Source organism: Podarcis raffonei, chromosome 3 (assembly GCF_027172205.1).
Source record: "Podarcis raffonei isolate rPodRaf1 chromosome 3, rPodRaf1.pri, whole genome shotgun sequence".
Lineage (NCBI taxonomy): Eukaryota > Metazoa > Chordata > Lepidosauria > Squamata > Lacertidae > Podarcis > Podarcis raffonei.
This window is the reverse complement of record NC_070604.1, coordinates 967,531-989,284: the sequence shown is the minus strand read 5'-3', so window position 1 is coordinate 989,284 and position 21,754 is coordinate 967,531. Positions and strand designations below refer to the sequence as shown.

The 21,754-nt window shown below is 43.7% G+C and overlaps 1 protein-coding gene across 1 annotated transcript in view; it reads right to left on the bottom strand.

Annotated features, from left to right (window-relative positions):
- The window catches only part of FAM228B (family with sequence similarity 228 member B), a 41,620-nt gene that overhangs the window by 14,788 nt on the left and 5,078 nt on the right, over positions 1 to 21,754 (bottom strand). The window contains exons 3-7 of the mRNA XM_053382362.1: positions 20,624 to 20,722; positions 16,373 to 16,477; positions 11,344 to 11,460; positions 9,426 to 9,500; positions 5,214 to 5,411 (exon numbers count right to left, since the gene is read on the bottom strand). Coding sequence (XP_053238337.1) covers positions 5,214 to 5,411; positions 9,426 to 9,500; positions 11,344 to 11,460; positions 16,373 to 16,477; positions 20,624 to 20,722 — 594 coding nt within the window. The remainder of the gene's footprint in view (positions 1 to 5,213; positions 5,412 to 9,425; positions 9,501 to 11,343; positions 11,461 to 16,372; positions 16,478 to 20,623; positions 20,723 to 21,754) is intronic.

The window sequence follows — 21,754 nt, the reverse complement described above, 5'->3', positions numbered from 1 at the left end:
TGAGTCTCTCTCTCTACAAAACCCAACCACTGATCAGCCACTCACTGGCCTCCATGGTTAGTTGCTAATTTTGTGGTATTTTCATTAGCAAGAAGCAAAGCCAGGAGGAGAGGGCAAGCGATGATACTGCTTACATAGAACGGCATTATATTTCAAAGAACAGTGACTTAAGCTTTGCCCATATTAGGGTGTAAACATGCATGTGGATTGAACAAATCTGATTTTTCTGCATGTGCTTTCACCCACATATGAGAACTCTGAATTTTATGCCTGTGTCTATCTCAATGTTTCTCACTGACAATTGTGGGCAGCGCTTGAGATCTAGCTGTGCTATATTCTTGTCTGCTCTCAACTTCCCCTAGATTACTGCTTCCGCACCATCCATTTTTTTCCATTTAACTTCTTTCATGTTTTTGGTGCATTTATCTGGAAGTTCCAGACATCAGTTCCTTCATGACACATGTGCAAGTTTCGTTTCCCTGTGCGCACACACATTTTTAAAAAAAACTTTTTTGTCCACAGCATTACGCACCCAAGAACTTCCAGTAAAGCAAACATTTCAAACATGTTTCACAGTGGGCAAAATGAGGGTTTGGTCTTCCTAAAAACAAAGTAATGAAAATAGATGCATGGGGTTTTTATTTTTTAGTTAGTTATTTAGTTATTAACCTTGTTAATCATGTGTTATACAAAAAGATCTAAAACAACTTACAACACATTTAAAACAGAAGCATGAAAGGCTCTTCTTGATTCCTCCCCACATCTGCAGCTACACGTCCGCCGTGGAGAGAACCAGCAGTACCAGCAAAGAGCAACTAGGTGGGAGGAATTGTGGGTACCTCCAGTCTCCCGGCCCTCCCCCACTTCAGAAAGACACATTGCCTCCAGCAACCATTGGAAGTAGCATCAGGTTTGTGCGTTACAAATACAAACATGCATTACAAGTAAAAAGAAAGAAAAAGTAAATTCCATGCAGTCACAAGCGTGTCCAAGGCAGGACAGGGAGAGAAGACCTATAGGAGGAGGAATTTGGAGAGCATTTGTTCTTTATTCTTGTCATTCCCCACCTCCTATACCTGCTTACATCCTAAGGGGACATGTGTAAGCTGGGTAAGTTAATAGGAAGCACAAGGTTCTGAAGAAGACAGGAAGTACTGGTAGTGTATTTCGCCACTTGAGTTAATGAACTACAAGCTCCATGATTCCAAGAAAGTGACAATGCCAGTGACAATGCCTGAAAGAAGAAAGACATCAGACCTCTTTGCCATGACTCCCAAGCCAAAGACCTGCACTGTGTCATAGGCTGAAAAGGACAATGTTCTGATCCCATCTTTGGGGAAGAACTGCCAGGACCATCTTCAGGACTCAAGGACCTGAGGATGCCACCCTAGCACCCATCTCTGATTCAGAGAAGCACCCTCTCATGGTTACCCTTGTCACCTCAGCCAATGGCTGCAAGGGCACTTAAGCCACCCAGCTCCTCTGGGCAGACAGAGCCAACCTACTGTAGGCTTTAGTCAAGAGACTCAGCTCACTCATACAGCTACCAGAGTAGGACCTTGGGAACTCTCCAAGGTCCTGCAGGGGACTTCAACTCCTGACCTGACATCTTGACTGGGCATCAGCAGGCTTCTCCTGTGTGCCTTGAGCTCACATAGAACATGGCTCCTTGCTGACTACTATCCCTTCCCCAACATTATTTTTTTCCCTGTGGGGAGGGGAGAATAGACAGCGTAGCAGCTAGCAGAGGTCCTGGGGAGTGAGCAGAACCATGATGAGGAGCTGTTTGACATGGGTTATGCTCACTTCAATTTTCCTTGGAAGAATTGAAACAGGGGTGTCCTCAAAGTTAAACATCCCTGCTTTAAATATCTGCCTCATTCCTTAAAACAAACACCATGGATTACTGCAAGACGCTCTATGTGGGGCTATCCTTGAGGATAGTCCAAAAGCTGCAGTTGGTGCAAAATGCAGCGGCTCAACTGCTCACAGGACAGGATATCACCAACAAGTTACCCTATTGTTGAAATAATTGCACTGCCTGCAAATTAGTTATGAGCTGAGTTCAGGCTACTAGTCTTGGTGTATAAAAGTCCTATACACCTTGGGACCAGGGTACCTAAAAGATTGTCATACCCTTTATATATCCAATTGATAACTGCCCTCTGCAGGTGAGGGCCTCCAGCAGTTACTTATCAGGAAGATCTTATCGGGAAGTCCATTTCACATGGTGTAGGACTCAGGCCTTTAATGTTGTGGCACCTACCATTTGGAATTCCTTGCCCTTGAATATTCGACAGGCACTGTCTCTGTAATCTTTCTGGTGCCCATTTAAGACCTTCCATTTTCAGCAAGCCTTTTAAGCTGAGTTTTCCCCTCAATTGCTTGAGCCTTCGGAAGAGGACTGATAACTTTCAAATTATTCCTCCGCAGCTGAGATTCCAGTAGGGATCTGAATGTTTATCTAAAATGCTTTGATACATTTCAGTAATCCTCTCGTGTGTGTTCAAACACTGCTCAAAATCATCAATTTTTTATGCATCTCTGAAACTTCTATTTTAAGAGCGGTCATATCAGACTCAATCTCAGCTGGATCTTTCTGAATTGGCTTGAGAGCTGCTAAGATCTCTTTTACAACACCAGAGCTCAGGTCTGTTCCAGTCTCCCCTGCCATCAGTTGTGCAGCTGAACTGGCAGCAGCTCCTGTTTCCTTCCTTTGGTATTCCTGTTACTCATTATCAAAGATAGCGTAGAGAAACAAAGAGAATATCTGCCCAATTTGTGAAGTTCTTTTGCTCAGACAGTCTGGTAATCAAGTTGTCCTGAAGGCAGTTAGAAGACAGGAGAAGGGAATTGCTGCTCATGGCGCCATGTGCAGATGAGAAGATTTTTTTCAAACAGGACATTGCCAGTACTATAGACATCAGCTTTGATTACCATACGCATGAGGTATAGGCAGTTTTGTCTACCTGGGATCCACCATAACCAGCAACCTTTCCACTGATGCTGAGCTGGACAAGCATATTGGCAAAGTAGCTATGGCAATGGCTTGCCTCTCCAAAAGAGTTTAGGACCATGTGATGTTAACTTCCAATACCAAGATGGAGGTCTACCGGACTTGTGTGTTCAGCTTGCTGCTTATGAAGTGAATAATGGGCATCTTACACCCGCCAGGAGGGATGTCTCAATGCCTTCCACATGGGCTGTGTCAGGAAGATTTTGGACATCAGATGGCAGGGCAGCGTCTCAAACAAAAATGTTCTCTCCCGAGCCCACATTCCCAGCATGCTCACACTTCTATCTCCACAATGTTTATGCTGGCTTGGTCATGTATGCAGAACAGAAGATGGCAGGATCTCCAAGGACGTGCTCTTGGGAGAGCTGGCTTCAGGCACCAGGCCTGTTGGCAGACCCTCTCTGTGTTACAAAGATGTCTGCAAATGTGACATGAAGGCTGGCAACATGAACTCTGCCGTGAGGGAATCCCTTGCAGACGAATGCAGTGCCAAGAGACAGACAGGTTGTGTATCCACAGCAGTGACCAGAGAAGGATTGACTGTTGGGAGGAGCACAGAGAAGAAATGCCACGCTGTACAGCAAAACCAGACTCCTTCATCTGCCCCACCTGCAATAAAACATGTCTCTCCCGTATCAGTCTCTATAGCCACAGCAGGTGCTGTAACTCTCCAACAGTTTGACTTATCTCCCAATGGTTCACTCTTCCACTGTCTCCCAAGACAGATGGGTGACAACAACAATTCTATACCTGCCTATATAGCACTTTTCCACCCTCACAACAACCTGTGAGATAGGTTACTATTATTCCCATTTTACAAATGGGGAGTGAGGATGGAGAATAGCAATGCTCAAAGCTATGCAATGAGTCCATAATATCAACCTGAACCTGATTATCTGTGTTTCAAATCCAAATATTTATCTGACCACTGCTCCATGGCTAGGCTTTTTGTTTCATCCTTTAAGGTATACTTGTCCAGTTCCATCTACTTCATTGAGTTTGCAAACTGGAATTTTCAATCCAATTCCCTTTGCTCTGCATTAATGTTCCCACACTATTTCCCTCAAAAATATGGGCTTGTCTTCCCTCCAGTTATTTTTTACAGTTTGCTGCCTTTGTCATGCAACTATATTTCCATAGTTCTGTATACAAAGTCCTTTGTGAAGAAGTCATTTAATTATTTGAAGAAACAAAATTTATCCAATTTGATGAACCAACAATACACTTGGCAATTCTGTTAGCAAATGATGAAATATATACAACTAGCAAAGAACATGCCACACATCCACCTCCATGTTCCCCTCTCTGCTAGTCACACACATCTATCTACTGAAAGGAAAACCACAGTATGTGGGTCCCACTCATTCTGGAATGTGGCAAGGGGAAAGCAAACACTGAGAGCCACTAAGGAGCCTGACTGCCATACTCTGTACTGTTATGCTCCTGCACCCATAACTTGCGCTTTCCTATATGACCAAATCTCCCCCAGGGTGAGAGGCTGGGATGAAAAAGGAGGGATCCCAGGGAAGAGCTGGGGGGGGGTGAGAATTGCCTGTAGGAGAGGACTCCATATGCTACTTGTTCTGTTTTTTGTTTTTGGAGCTGTTATTTTAGTGTATTGTGAAAATCTTTAATAAAATTATTGATTTACAAAATAAAACCAAATCAGTCTTCAGTGCAGAAGGAAAGGTGTCTATATTTGTTAAACAAATTGAAATAAGAGTCCTCAATTTGTCTGTTCAAACCCAGATAATGCTGAAGTACTTTGTGTAAAAGATGGCACCACAGTCCAGATTTATGTTTCAGATAAACACTGTATCCTCCCATGCTCGTAAGCTGTTCTGAATAAAAAGTACACAATCTAAGTCTACTGAGCCATTCAATTGTCTAGACTACATGTAAACATTCTGAGGGTTACATTAACCACTGGGGTTGCTCATTAGAGCACCTGAAATTTTGATTCTTTTTACTCTTAATTGGTACAACAAACAATATATTTTCCTCACACAAATACACTTCTCTACAATGAACTTGTAAGAGCTCAAGGCGTGTTCTGTGAGCCTTTGCTATTAAAATAACTATTCATTCTATGCAGACAATTTTGATCCCAACCTTAGTCAAAGGAAACAAACTTTACAATTTTGCTAACATCCCTCCAAATGCCTTTCAGTAACAAAACATTTTTCTTTATCAATACCTTCTTATTACAGTAGTTTAGATAAAGGGAGAGCTGCTTTCGCTTCCTTTCCTCTATTTCTTCACTTGACTGGTTGTCAACTTTGTCCTGAATTTTCTGTAGTAGCGGGCTTGAAACATTCTCAAACCACTTCTTGTACAGCATTTCCCTCCTCCTTAGAGCTAAGAAATCATTGTGCTTCAAATACCTGTCTACTTCCTAATTGACAGAGAGACTATTGTTAACAAAGCTGGGTCTCTTATGAACCGGTAAAACAAATTACTTTAAACCAGACACTATTCAAAAATAAAGGACATCGGAAAGAGGCAAGTCATTAATCAACTGAAACCCAAGGGGTGCTTGACACACTGAAATATCTGTACACAAAAGACATGCATTTTAATCAAATTTGTAGCCCACTTGTATACCATTACGCTGAAAATTGCATACTTTGTTTTTTTGCTGTACCAATATCTGCTTTGAAACCATAGCCAATCATATGACAACTGAATGTGAAGATTACCGTATTTTTCGTCCCATAGGACGCTCCGTCCCATAGGACACACCTAGTTTTTTGGGGGGGAAATAAAGGGAATTTTTTTTTCCTTTATTTCCCCCCCAAAAAGCAGGTCGGAGAAACCGAACTAGGTCGAGGAACAGCGGGATGGCGGCGCTGCGCCTCCCTGCTGTCCCCCGAGCTTGTGGGGCTTGCCGATGTCTGCCCAGCACGAGGGGCGCTCTGATTTAGGGCGCCCCGTCCGCTGGGCGGCAGGCTGCTATCCGCAGCGTGGGGAGCCCTGCGGGGAACTCCTGCAGGGCTCCCCACGCTGCGGATGTCTGCCCAGCGCGAGGGGCGCTCTGCTTCAGGGCGCCCCGCCTGCCGGGCGGCAGGCTGCTATCCGCAGCGTGGGGAGCCCTGTGGGGAACTCCTGCAGGGCTCCCTACGCTGCGGATGTGTTCCCAAAGCGCCGGGCGCTCTGCTTTCAGGGCGCCCGACGCTCCAGGAAGCAGGCTGCTATCCACAGCCTAGACATCCCTGCGGGACCTCCCACAGGGCTGCCTAGGCTGCGGATGTGTTCCCGAAGCGCTGGGCGCTCTGCTTTCAGCGCACCCGGCGCTCCGGGAAGCAGGCTACGGGAACCCTGCGGATGTCTTCCTGAAGCCTGGAGAGTGAGAGGGGTCGCTCCAAGCTTCAGCGAAAGCCTGCATTCGCCCCATAGGACGCACCCAGATTTCCCCTTCATTTTTGGAGGGGAAAAAGTGCGTCCTATAGGGCGAAAAATACGGTACTACTGTGTATGGTTTGCTACAGAGAAACAGCTTATCTGTAGGACTTTTGTAACATGTAAAGCAGCTGTACTACAACACAATGTTCTTAACTAGAAAAAGTGCATATTCAGAAAAGGTTGCTTTGCAGATAGGAATAAACTAATTAACAGCAAGGCTATAATTTCATAGTTGAGAGATGCAAAATATACAGACCACATGCCACAATTCTGTTTGGCCTTAACGACTCCTGAATACTTTATGAGAATCTCGTTGATTTTTGAAAATTTTTATTTCTTGCTATTATAGTTTTGAAGAAAATCTTGACGCCGTGGCTTTCACAGGCAGGCTGACCAGAATGAGGGTGGGTTTAGGAGCTAACCCAGCCTCTCTCAACCTTGAATCCCCAGATGTTGTTGAACTACAACTCTTGTCATCCCGGACCATTGGTCCTGATAGCTAGGGATGGTGGGAGTTGTAGTCCAACAACATCTGGGGACTCGAGGATGGGCTAGACTATGCCTGAAATTCTGGAATGGAGCGGATTGTCACACTAACTGGCTGGAACTCCACAGGTGCCAAGGACCTGAATAAGAAGCCAGACCAGCTAAAGATATGATGACACTATGATATCCTGATGTACTCTCTGGCCAAGAACCTCCTTAAAGAACAAGGTGAGGCATGTTTGATGGGCGAATACATCACACATACTGGCATTTTCCAAAAGTAGCATACAAGACTATAAAGGCTTCCATAAAGACTATAGAATCATACAATTGTAGTTGGAAGGGACCATAAGGGTCATCTAGTCCAACCCCCTGCAATGCAGGAACATGCAACTGTCCCATACGGGGATCAAACCTGCAACCTTGGCATTATCAGCACCACGCTCTTACCAACTGAGCTAAACAACTCCATTATTCTTATGTGAGTAGTGGAGCCAAGACAAGGCAAATCCACACCAAGGTACACATGGTGCAAGAAGACGTACACAGCCCAGCAGCTGATGCATTTGCAACAGCTCACTTCTAGGAGCTGGAAACCTACAATACCCCCTTCTTCACCTAACTGAACTATGACCAATAACACCTGGTGCAGAGTGGCCAAGACACAGGCGTCAGACACAGTCCCAGGGCCCAAGTAAGTAATACAGAGTGGAGGTAACATAGCAGAGTTTGTAAAAGGAGCTTAAGGTGATGAAATTGTAGAATGGTACAGAAGAAGAATAAAAGAGCAGGGAAGGAAATACATGGGATAGATATATCCAAGGGTAAAGGTAAAAGTAAAGGTAAAGGGACCCCTGACCGTTAGGTCCAGTCATGGGCGACTCTGGGGTTGCAGCGCTCATCTTGCTTTATTGGCCGAGGGAGCCGGCGTACAGCTTCCGGGTCATGTGGCCAGCATGACTAAACCACTTCTGGAGAACCAGAGCAGCGCACGGAAACGCCGTTTACCTTCCCGCTGGAGCGGTACCTATTTATCTACTTGCACTTTGACGTGCTTTGGAACTGCTAGGTGGGCAGGAGCAGGGACCGAGCAACGGGAGCTCACCCCGCCACGAGGATTCGAATCGCCGACCTTCCGATTGGCAAGCCCTACACTCTGTGGTTTAGACCAAAGCACCACCCGCGTCCCTTTATCCAAGGGTAAGTTAACACAAATGGAATAAGGCAACTTCCAATTCTTTCTAGCTAGTGGAAGGAGAGATTGCATGCATGATATTGCATGAGATCGCCATGTTCAAACTAATGAAAACTGATGTTTAAAGTTTTTAAAAACTTTAAATCTTTTTTAAAACCCACATAATTTGGGTCTTAAAAAAGCAAATTATTTGTAAACTCCATTTCTTACAGGGTAAAAGACACATGGGATTTCTATAACCAACACATTTAACATTCCTAATTTTGTTCTTTAAATAGCATGCATGAGAGAGGCAATCATGGCACGTGGGGAGGGAGTCTTTATCTCTTTTCCCCACACCATGTGGTCCTGATGAAAACTACCCTCCTTAGCCCCAGGACAGTTTTCTCCACTCATGGCTGCTGCTTATGGAACAAAATTACATACATTTAACATCATGGCTAGTTTTTCCCACAGTAGTTTCCATATACCACATCTATAATGCCACTACATTTCAAGACCCAAGTCAAAAATGTGAAAGGTATCATATTCAAAAGATATTTCAGCAACCATTGTTGTAGGAGAAAGCATGAGGGCTGGGCGATACTCCAATTTACTGTCTGAAACCGGTATGGCGTTCACTCCCCAGCCACCACGATGTATCGGCAGTTCAAATTGCCTTTGCCCAAGCAGGCAAGCTGCATCTTTCCTCTTGGGTCAGTTGGTCGCTCCAGGAGGAAAGACGCAGTCCACCCACTTGGGAGAAGGCAGACACTTGACTGCAGCCTGCCTGCCTTTGCCTGGGAGGGCAGGCTGCATCTTTCCTCCCAGAGCAACCAACCGCCCCAAGAGGAAAGACAAAGCCCGCCCACTTGGGCAAAGTCAGGTAAGCACCTTTGAGGAAGCTCCAACGCCCTTCCAGCTTGCGCATGAGTCGGAGCAGAATCAGAGCTACCCTCAAACTGCTCAGCTGGGCAGGGGGAAGCCTCAGCCCCCCCCCCAGCTGAGCAAGCGCTGACACCTTTCCGGCTCGTGAACCGCTCAGCTGAGCGGTTCAAGGAAGTCCTGGGCTCATGCAAACTGGAGAGGCTTTGGGGCTCACTCACCATGTAGGGCTGGGCAATGTATCTCAGCTGCTTCTTCCATCCCTAAGATGGGGAGGAAAAAACAGGCTAGACACATTCAAGACATCATGATATATCGGCATATCACAGTATTTAGCTGCTGATATATCACAATGTGGAAAGCCAGGTACTGCCCAGCCCTATTAGGCTTCTTCATATCTGTAGGTCTTCCTCAAACGTTAGAAAGACATATTGTAAACCGACACTGTATTTTGTTTCTTACCCTCACAAAGCAGTTCTCTCTTTCCAGCAGGGCCTGGGTGGAACCAACAACATCCTGTCTTTCATTAACTACAGCCTAATAAAATACCAGTAAAAACTGTGAAGTAAAACTGCTGAATGAAAAGCAGTAATTAAGAATTAATTCTATGAGCAGCACAGCACTGTAGGATAAGTAGATCCATGATTAAAAAAGACACAGGAAATAAAGCTACAGAAACATCTTTTTAAAATGAATGGGATTTGGGTAAGTGCAACTTTGAGGCTATATTGAATTAGAGATAATCTTAGAATCATAGAATCATAGAGTTGGAAGAGACCACAAGGGCCATCGAGTCCAACCCCCTGCCAAGCAGGAAACACCATCAGAGCACTCCTGACATATGGTTGTCAAGCCTCTGCTTAAAGTCCTCCAAAGAAGGAGACTCCACCACACTCCTTGGCAGCAAATTCCACTGTCGAACAGCTCTTACTGTCAGGAAGTTCTTCCTAATGTTTAGGTGGAATCTTCTTTCTTGTAGTTTGGATCCATTGCTCCGTGTCCGCTTCTCTGGAGCAGCAGAAAACAACCTTTCTCCCTCCTCTATGTGACATCCTTTTATATATTTGAACATGGCTATCATATCACCCCTTAACCTCCTCTTCTCCAGGCTAAACATGCCCAGCTCCCTTAGCCGTTCCTCATAAGGCATCGTTTCCAGGCCTTTGACCATTTTGGTTGCCCTCCTCTGGACACGTTCCAGTTGGTCAGTGTCCTTCTTGAACTGTGGTGCCCAGAACTGGACACAGTACTCCAGGTGAGGTCTGACCAGAGCAGAATACAGTGGCACTATTACTTCCCTTGATCTAGATGCTATACTCTTGGAGTAGAATAAAAAGTGCAAAGAGAAACAAAAAGTGATAAAAGAAGTTGCCATTATTACTTCTTGTACAGATCAGAAGGTTAGAAGAAAAGCAGACTTTTCTGGCTGGAGCTATTAATCCAACATGCTTTGTTGTTGTTGTTTAGTCGTTTAGTCGTGTCCGACTCTTCGTGACCCCATGGACCAGAGCACGCCAGGCACCTCTGTCCTCCACTACCTCCCGCAGTTTGGTCAGACCAACATGCTTTAAGGCATTTTAAATTAATTTAGAATATAAAGAATACATATTTAGAATATTTAATACTATTAGTATTTACATTAAGAATACATCCTAAAATTGTATAATAAACATATCAATAAAACATTAATATTTTGAGTTTTAGCACAAGTAAAAAAACATTCCCCAGAGTGTACAATACGTAGTGTGCTCCACTTCAATCCTATTTCAGCTGTAACTAGATAGCTACTGAATCAAAAGGTCAATAATTTAGTGATAAGCATCTATTCTTAATCAAATTCAGGGGCAAACTTACAATCTTTCTTTTGCTAAGCAGACCCAAAATAATTCTAGTCATTAAATCGTCCTGTGGGAAGGATCCTGATGTCTTTTTATTTTTTTGTTGCTGTTTTAAAATGTGTTTTAAAGCTTCTTGTAAACCATATTGGAAATATTGCAGAACATGAACAACTGTAATAAATGAATAAATAACTTGCAGTCCTACATACATATATTCTTTACGCAAACAGATGTCACATTTAAAAAGTTGTTTCATTTAAAAAATAATTAAAATATAACTGCAGTATAAAAATCCCCATGCAGAGCAGACAGGAACTGAGCTTCATCTGAACCCCAAACTATATGGAACTCAAAGTACAGATGACTTTACAACAACAAAGTGGCTGTCAGTCCTTGTGTACCTTGTAGTAATATATTTTGTCAGCCTCATTCTCTAAGAAACCTGTTAACAAGAGTTTCCACCTTCTCTCCAAAGCTGAGAAAGCATAATTAGAGTAGTGCCAGTACTGATTTCTTACTACTGCTGCCAAACTCAGGTGTACCTGCGCAATGGAAAAATGTTTCAGCCAGTTTTCAGAATCTTTGGTCCCTCCAGGTTGAATACTTCTGCCAGCCTTGCTGGGTGATCTACTCAAGGGTGTAGAGACTGCTGGAAGAGACTTACAAGAAAGCAGAGTGGAGTGAGGAATCACAGTGAATATACCATATTCTATCAACCCCAAATTCAAAGTTGCCTACACAAAGGATACGGTATTATCCTCAGCATTCATCCAAAAGAAAGTTGAGAAGGATGGAAAACTACATCCTGAAATCTTTTGCTTTCAGTTCGGTGCAGACAGTACTTAAATGAAATGTAATTCCTTTTCCAGGTCTCTAGAAAACGGAGTGCCCCTCTCCAAATGGAAACAGGGCCATATGTGGGCCACCATAGTCTTCTTGCTCACACCAGAATATGGCCACCATTTCAGGGCTATAATGGTCTGGCATCCACATTCTGCAACCACTGACTCACCTGCACTTAATCAACTGACTGACTTGATTTTTCTTAAAGCTAATCTTAAGACTACTGTCTTAAGATCCCCTTCATGGATCACTGCCTTGCCGTGGCGAAGGGGCTTGAATAATTCAGAGAAGCTATGAGCTATGCTGTGCAGGGCCACCCAAGATGGACAGGTCATAGTGGAGTTTTGACCAAACATGATCCACCTGGAGCAGGAACCGGCAAGCCACTCCAGAATCCCTGCCAAGAAAACTCCATGGACAAAGACAACAGGCATATAAAAGTTTTGATGCTGGAAGATGAGCCCCTCAGGTCGGAAGGCGTCCAACATGCTACTGGGGAAGAGCGGAGGGCAAGTACAAGTAGATTCAGAGCTGATGAAGCAGCTGGGCCAAAGCCGAAAGGACGCTCAGTTGCGGATATGCCTGGAAGCGGAAGGAAAATCCAATGCTGTACAGAAAAATTTTGCACAGGAACCTGGAATGTAAGAACCATGAACCTGGGTAAGTTGGATGTGGTCAAAAATGAGATGGCAAGAATAAATATTGACATCCTGGGCATCAGTGAACTAGAATGGACGGGAATGGGAGAATTCAGTTCGGATGACCATCATATCTACTACTGTGAGCAAGAATCCCATAAAAGAAATGGAGTGACTGTCAGGCCTGGTCGTTGTCCTCTTCAGATCACCACACAAACGCTTCTTGTTCTTTTATAACTTTTTATTGCGTATTAACAAAACAATCTTATAAACGGTTCTTAACTATTATTCCTCAGAATCACTTATTTCAGATACCTTCTGAGCTCTGCTTCTCGGGGACCAGCCACTCACAAAATGTCGAAGGCACCCTTCCCTTCGCTTTCCTGCTCTTTTTCCTACCCTCCTGGCTAGAGCTGGCTTGTATCTCCCCTCCTCCCAATCTGAGCTAGAACTTAACCCTTGCCTTTCCTGTGAACAGCCAGTCCCTCCCTGTTGTTCCTCTTGCTCTCTTCTATTAGATTCACTGCTCTCCTTCCCCCCTTGGGGAATGCTTTCTCCCTCTGAGAAACTGGAAACTTCTAACTCTTCCCTGACAGTGACCCTCATAGTCAACAAGAGTGGCGAAAGCTGTACTGGGATGCAATCTCAAAAATGATAGAATGATCTCAATACGAATCCAAGGCAGACCTTTTAACATCACAGTAATCCAAGTTTATGCACCAACCACTGGTGCTGAAGAAACTGAAATCGACCAATTCTATGAAGACTTACAACACCTTATAGAAATGACACCAGAGAAGGATGTTCTTCTCATTATAGGGGATTGGAACGCTAAAGTAGGGAGTCAAGAGATAAAAGGAACAACTGGCAAGTTTGGCCTTGGAGTTCAAAACGAAGCAGGGCAAAGGCTAATAGAGTTCTGCCAAGAGAACAAGCTGGTCATCACAAACACTCTTTTCCAACAACACAAGAGACGACTCTACACATGGACATCACCAAATGGGCAGCATCAAAATCAAATTGATTATATTCTCTGCAGCCAAAGATGGAGAAGCTCTATACAGTCAGCAAAAACAAGACCTGGAGCTGACTGTGGCTCAGATCATCAGCTTCTTATAGCAAAATTCAAGCTTAAACTGAAGAAAGTAGGAAAAACCACTGGGCCAGTAAGATACAATCTAAATCAAATCCCTTATGAATACACAGTGGAAGTGAGAAACAGGTTTAAGGATTTAGATTTGGTGGACAGAGTGCCTGAAGAACTATGGATGGAGGCTTGCAACATTATACAGGAGGCAGCAACAAAAACCATCCCAATGAAAAAGGATATGCAAGAAAGCAAAGTGGCTGTCCAACCAGGCCTTACAAATAGCGGGGGAGAGAAGGCAAGCAAAATGCGAGGGAGATAGTGAAACATACAGGAAATTGAATGCAGATTTCCAAAAAATAGCAAGGAGAGACAAGGCCTTCTTAAACGAGTAATGCAAAGAAATAGAGGAAAACAACAGAATGGGAATAACTAGACATCTGTTCAAGAAAATTGGAGCTATGAAAGGAACATTTCGTACAAAGATTACCATAATAAAGGACAAAAGTGGTAAGGACCTAACAGAAGCAGAAGACATGAAGAAGAGGTGGCAAGAATACACAGAGGAATTATACCAGAAAGATATGGATGGCTCGTACACCCCAGTTAGTGTGGTTGCTGAGCTTAAGCCAGACATCCTGGAGAGTGAAGTCAAATGGGCCTTAGAAAGCACTGCTAATAACAAGGCCAGTGGAAGAGATGATATTCCAGCTGAACTATTTAAAATTTTAAAAGATGATGCTGTTGAGGTGCTACACTCAATAGGCCCGCAAATTTGGAAAACTCAGCAGTGGCCAGAGGATTAGAGAAGATCAGTCTACATCCCAATCCCAAAGAAGGGCAGTGCCAAGGAATGTTCCAACTACCGCACAATTGCACTCATTTCACACACTAGCAAGGTTATGCTTAAAATTCTACAAGGTAGGGTCAAGCAGTATGTGGACCGAGAACTCCCAGAAGTGCAAGCTGGATTTAGAAGAGGTAGAGGAACCAGAGACCAAATTGCAAACATGCGCTGGATTATGGAGAAAGCTAGAGAGTTCCAGAAAGACATCTACTTCTGCTTCATTGACTATGCAAAAGCCTTTGACTGTGTCGACCACAGCAAACTATGGCAAGTTCTTAAAGAAATGGGAGTGCCTGATCACCTCATCTGTCTCCTGAGAAATCTCTACGTGGGACAAGAAGCTACAGTTAGAACTGGATATGGAACAACTGATTGGTTCAAAATTGGGAAAGGAGTACGACAAGGCTGTATATTGTCTCCCTGCTTATTTAACTTATATGCAGAATTTATCATGCGAAAGGCTGGGCTGGATGAATCCCAAGCCAGAATTAAGATTACCGGAAGAAATATCAACAACCTCAGATATGCAGATGGCACAACCTTGTTGGCAGAAAGTGAGGAGGAATTACAGAACCTTTTAATGAGGGTGAAAGAGGAGAGCGCAAAATATGGTCTGAAGCTCAACATCAAAAAAACGAAGATCATGGCCACTGGTCCCATCACCTCCTGGCAAACAGAAGGGGAAGAAATGGAGGCAGTGAGAGATTTTACTTTCTTGAGCTCCATGATCACTGCAGATAGTGACAGGAGCCACGAAATTAAAAGACGCCTGCTTCTTGGGAGAAAAGCAATGACAAACCTAGACAGCATCTTAAAAAGTAGAGACATCATCTTGCCAACCAAGTCCCATGGACTGCAAGAAGATCAAACCTATCCATTCTGAAGGAAATCAGCCCTGAGTGCTCACTGGAAGGACAGATCCTGAAGCTGAGACTCCAATACTTTGGCCACCTCGTGAGAAGGGAAGACTCCCTGGAAAAGACCCTGATGTTGAGAAAGATTGATGGCACAAGGAGAAAGGGACGATAGAGGACGAGATGGTTGGACAGTTTTCTCGAAGCTACGAACATGAGTTTGACCAAACTGTGGGAGGAAGTGGAAGACAGGAGTGCCTGGCGTGCTCTGGTCCATGGGGTCACGAAGAGTCGGACCCAACTAAACGACTAAACAACAAAAACAACAAGAAGACTACTGTATGCCCTCCAAAGTAACCACATAAACATTGTGAATAAATAAAATATTGTGCATTGCTCTGCTACTACAAACATTTGGAAACTAAACAGAACTCTTTTTCGACATGATGAGTAATTATATAAATTGCCTTCAATATATAACTGCCTTAGCTTTTCCACCGATGGAGCTGACAGTCCATTAACAGGAAAAGCATGCACCTCAATAACAATGCTCAGCATTTGTACAGTACTTTGAATATGTTATAATTTATTGCAATCACTGTTGTCCCCCTGTGGCCAATGGGGGTCTGAGGCTGAGAGAGAAAAGCTTGTCCAAGGCCATGTATTGCAGTCATGGCAGAGGTAACATTCAAAGCCAGGACACAAGTGCTTAGCGCAGTACATTATCTTTCTTATTTATTTCAAGTACTTATATACAACTTTTCATCTGGAAATTTCCCAAAGAAGTTCATTAGCCATTGTGTTATGCCTGCTTGTAAATATGAAGATCACCCTTCTGAGCAGGGTAAGGAAAATTTCCCCAGATTATTTATATCCCACCTTTTCTCAAAGGACCTCAAAGTGGTGCGCACACTTTCCCCTCCCCTCTCCATTTCATCCTCACAGTGACCCTGTGAGGTAGGCTAGACTGAAAGACTGTGAGTGGCCCACGGTCACCCAGTGATCTTTGGGGCGGAGTGGGGATTCAAATCCTGCTTTCCCTGGTCCTAGTCCATCCCTCTAGCCCCCATTGGCTCTTTTGAAATGTAAAGAATCAATGTCTAGCTAAGGAATTTGGCTACTTATGTTTAGATCAGTTGACCTCACAATGGGAGTTTTAGATTTATCATTTTTTTAAGAAACTTAATTAAATCAAAATGAAATGCTGCTTTAACTGTTTTGCACTGCTAGCACTACATATTTTGTGATAGTACACTGCCAAAGTAGTGGATATAGTCCCACATTAAGCACCTAGTCACTCACTTGCTTTCGTTCCGCCCTCATCTGCTCCATTTGGGCCCTTGGACAGCGAAGTCTTATGAGCCACTCCAAGTCTGTACTTTCCTGCCTTGGCACTCCAGGATAGACCTAGTATGAGATTGTTGAATTAGCAAATGGGGGGAAAAAAGAGCCCACTAGTCTTAACAAACAAAAATATTCAGAGGCCTTTAAAGAATATACTGGCTCCTCTCAACAGCTCCAGATCACAGCTTGTCAAGCCAGACGTCAACTTTCTAATAACTCCCTCTAAAAGTATATGTATCTTGTAGGCTACTGAGTAGAATGGGGAACCAGTACTTAGTACAACAGAACTTCTCTACAATAGACAATAAGTGTTCCAAAGTTAGGTCATAGGACTGTGACATCAGTCCTCAATTCCAACTTATTCAATTCTTTGAGATGTTTTTCTTTATTCCCTAGAAGTTCTTTCTACCTGAAAGAACATGGCATAACAGCAATGGATATGCAGAAATTAGATAAGGTGACTAAGCAGAATGTACTTGACATAGTCAAGAATAACTAAGGAGATAGTACAAGAATACTTGGCTAGTCTAGATGTATTCAAGTCTCCAGGACCAGATGAACTGCATCCAAGAGTATTAAAAGAACTGGCAGATGTGATCTCAGAACCACTGGCAGTCATCTTTGAGAATTCCTGGAGAACAGGCGAAGTCCCGGCAGACTGGAGGAGGGCAAATGTTGTCCCTATTTTCAAAAAGGGGAAAAGAGAGGACCCAAATAATTACCACCCAGTCAGTCTGACATCAATACCAGGGAAGATTCTGGAGCAGACCATTAAGCAAACAGTCTGTGAGCACCTAGAAAGGAATGCTGTGATCACCAATAGTCAGCATGGATGTCTGAAAAATAAGTCATGTCAGACTAACCTGATCTCGTTTTTTGACAGAATTACAAGCCTGGTAGATGAAGGGAACGCAGTGGATGTAGCCTACCTTGATTTCAGCAAGGCATCTGACAAGGTGCCCCATGATATTCTTGTAAAGAAGCTGGTAAAATGTGGTCTTGACTATGCTACCACTCAGTGGATTTGTAACTGGCTGACTGACCGAACCCAAAGGGTGCTCATCAATGGTTCCTCTTCATCCTGGAGAAGAGTGACTAGTGGGGTGCCACAGGGTTCTGTCTTGGGCCCGGTCTTATTCAACATCTTTATCAACGACTTGGATGATGGACTCAAGGGCATCCTGATCAAATTTGCAGATGACACCAAACTGGGAGGGGTGGCTAACACCCCAGAGGACAGGATCACACTTCAAAACGACCTTGACAGATTAGAGAACTGGGCCAAAACAAACAAGATGAATTTTAACAGGGAGAAATGTAAAGTATTGCACTTGGGCAAAAAAAAAGAGAGGCACAAATACAAGATAGGTGACACCTGGCTTGAGAGCACTACATGTGAAAAGGATCTAGGAGTCTTGGTTGACCACAAACTAGACATGAGCCAACAGTGTGACGCGGCAGCTAAAAAAGCCAATGCAATTCTGGGCTGCATCAATAGGAGTATAGCATCTAGATCAAGGGAAGTAATAGTGCCACTGTATTCTGCTCTGGTCAGACCTCACCTGGAGTACTGTGTCCAGTTCTGGGCACCACAGTTCAAGAAGGACACTGACAAACTGGAACGTGTCCAGAGGAGGGCAACCAAAATGGTCAAAGGCCTGGAAACGATGCCTTATGAGGAACGGCTAAGGGAGCTGGGCATGTTTAGCCTGGAGAAGAGGAGGTTAATATGATAGCCATGTTCAAATATATAAAAGGATGTCACATAGAGGAGGGAGAAAGGTTGTTTTCTGCTGCTCCAGAGAAGCGGACACGGAGCAATGGATCCAAACTACAAGAAAGAAGATTCCACCTAAACATTAGGAAGAACTTCCTGACAGTAAGAGCTGTTCGACAGTGGAATTTGCTGCCAAGGAGTGTGGTGGAGTCTCCTTTGGAGGTCTTTAAGCAGAGGCTTGACAACCATATGTCAGGAGTGCTCTGATGGTGTTTCCTGCTTGGCAGGGGGTTGGACTCGATGGCCCTTGTGGTCTCTTCCAACTCTATGATTCTATGATTCTATGATTCTAGTGTTATGGAAATATTAAGTGCTGTATCTTAGAAGTACAATGCACACATACAGTGCTTCCCAAAATTCTTGTCTTCTGCTATAGTTCTGAGAAACTATGAAACAGGCCAATTACAGCACAAACATGCAATACATCTTTAATGATACATAAGAAACTAGTTTAACAGTGTTTCTATGTAGCTATCACACTAAGATTTAAATAGCTGTACAGTGGTACCTCGGGTTACGAACAGTGCTGCTTACGAACGCTTCGGGTTACGAATTCCACAAACCCAGAAGTAAATGTCCCAGGTTGCGAAGTTTGCCCCAGGATACGAATGCAATCTGCTTCTGGGGCCGCGGGAGGCCTACATATGTATGCTTCGGGTTAAGAACGGACTTCCAGAACAAATTAAGTTTGTAACCCGAGGTACCACTGTAAATGATTGCATTACCACATCTCAATTTTTATGCTTTTTTTTTTTTTTTAGATTCTCTGGGAGTTACAACCAAAGAATGGCTAATACAATGGTACCTCGGGTTAAGAACTGAATTCGTTCCGGAGGTCCATTCTTAACCTGAAACTGTTCTTAACCTGAAGCACCACTTTAGCTAATGGGGCCTCCCGCTGCCGCCGCGCAATTTCTGTTCTCATCCTGAAGCAAAGTTCTTAACCCGAGGTACCATTTCTGGGTTAATGGAGTCTGTAACCTGAAGCGTCTGTAACCCGAGGTACCACTGTATATGTTTTAAACATATAAATAAATAGTCCTTAAGGGAGCTGAAAGTGGGTGGAAAGAATTACAGCTTCCCATGTTTAATTTGCCTCACTTATAACACTTTCATACAGATGTTCCAAATTTTGTAATCAACACAAAACCTGTAAAACCTATTTGTTGAGTTGAAAGTTAAATGTATAAACAACCAACAAACCATAATTCATTTCCAAATCATCAACTCTAAAAACACTAGCATCCATCTGTCACCAGCCTTAGCCACAACAGATTTCTGAAAATTCATTTGTTTAACTTGTATCTGTTTCCCTTCACTCAACAGGAGATAAAGAATATTTAACAAATTAGTAGATAGATTATTTTTTAACAGTATCCAGCTCCTTCTTGTGATCTATCTTCAATTGCCAGTTTAGTTTACAGTGGTACCTCTGGCTACGTACTTAATTCGTTCAGGAGGTCCATTCTTAACATGAAACTGTTCTTAACCTGAGTTACCACTTTACCACTTTAGCTAATGGCACCTGCCGCTCCCGCTGCGCTACTGCCGCATAATTTCTGTTCTCATCCTGAAGCAAAGTTCTTAACCCAAGGTACTATTTCTGGGTTAGCGGAGTCTGTAACCTGAAGCATCTGTAACCTGAAGCATCTGTAACCTGAAGTGTATGTAACCCAAGGTACCACTGGGTCATACCTCGGGTTGAAGTAGCTTCGGAATAAGTATTTACGGGTTGTGCGCTGCGGCGACCCAAAAGTAACGGAGTGTGTTACTTCAAGGTTTTGCTGCTTGCACATACGCAGACGGTCAAAATGATGTCACGTGCATGCACGGAAGCGGTGAATTGCGACCTGCGGGTTGCGTTCGCTTCTGGATGCGAACGGGGCTCCGGAACGGATCCCATTCACATCCAGAAGTACCACTGTAAAATGTGTTGGCTGATTTTCCACCCAAAGGTGCACAAAGACAATACATATCCATATGCTATTTCCTGGGCAGATGAAGTTTTGTGGCACATCCTGTTCTACATTCTGTCTCTTTAATGTTATTGTTGTTTATTAAATTTGTATACCTCCCATCATCCATAGATCTCAGGGCGGTACACAACATAAAACAAGATACAGAGGATTGCTTCATGGGATCAGTAGGAAACTAAGTAACAGTGCTCTCTGAAATCCCCCTCCCAAGTCAGACACAGCTTGTCTTTAAGAAGGGATAGCATTTTTGAAAATTTTAGAAGCATTGTGGCGACATATATAACACAAATCTTAAATACTGTGAAAGAAAGGAAAAGCAAACAGAAGAAGGCTCTTATGAACTGATGCACTGTTACCTCCATCATATCCACCAAAAATTAAGAATCAGTTGTGTCTGGAATTCAGAATGCATCAGCTTTATTGCATTTCTTCAAGAAAACATTTGACCTTCTGTACCTGGTAAGGTGTAATAGGCATCCATTCTGTAAGCGCTATAAAATCCTCTTCTTTATCCAAATGCGAGAATCCAGTCTTTGTAGGCTGTAATGATAATTGCTGGATAAATTTAAAGTAAAAAAACCATCTAAGGCTTACTTGAGAGTATGTCTCATTGTCACATCCTTCTGACTTAAGAGTGAGCAGGAAAGGTCTCACAGCAATAAGCTGATGAGCTTTAAGTTCCAAGGGATTTCCCAGTTTCCTCAAAACAAGTGTGTTTCTTAAAAAAGGGTGAGAGCCAATGTAATGCAAGTGTATGCTCACACAAGGGGGTTTCTCTTTCCTCTCATCCCTCTTGCACCCTCCCAACCCCCTCAAACGTTCCTCTAGCATGCAAGGGGGCTAGATGCAGAAGAGAAACTGAAAATCATGTTGCACAAGCCAATTTCCATTGAACAAATGGACATACTGTATATCATCGCATGTTGCCCCAAGAGTATAAACTTAGTTTATTTCAGTCATTAAAAAGATGATTTAATTGGCTTGGAAAAAATGCCAATATTTTTCACCTTCACAGGACAACCAAGCACTGAGGAAAATAAAGTGAGGGTTGGGAGTAGGAATTTTTAAAAAATCAGACTAGAAAAATTGTCTTTCCACTAGGGAGGGAAATGTCGTCGCGCCATTCCTTGGTGTGTGGAGTGCCGCAGGGCGCAATTCTCTCCCCGATGCTTTTTAACATCTATATGCGCCCCTTTGCCCAGATTATCCGGAGCTTTGGGCTGGGCTGTCACCAATATGCTGATGACACTCAGCTCTATCTGCTGATGGATGGCCACACCGACTCAGCCCCGAACACACTGACCAGATGCTTGGAAGCTGTGGCTGGATGGTTTCATGGAGGCCGATTGAAACTAAATCCTTCGAAGACAGAGGTCCTATGGCTGGGTCGGGATGGCATGGGGATGAGGGACCAACTCCCTTCTCTTGCGGGGGCCCAATTAGTGCCATTGCCTTCCGTTAAGAGTTTGGGTGTAATCCTTGACGCCTCCCTTTCCATGGAGGCGCAAGTTACAGCAACAGCCAAGGCGATATTTTTCCACCTTCGCCGCATCAAGCAGTTGGTCCCTTACCTTTCCCGCCCTGACC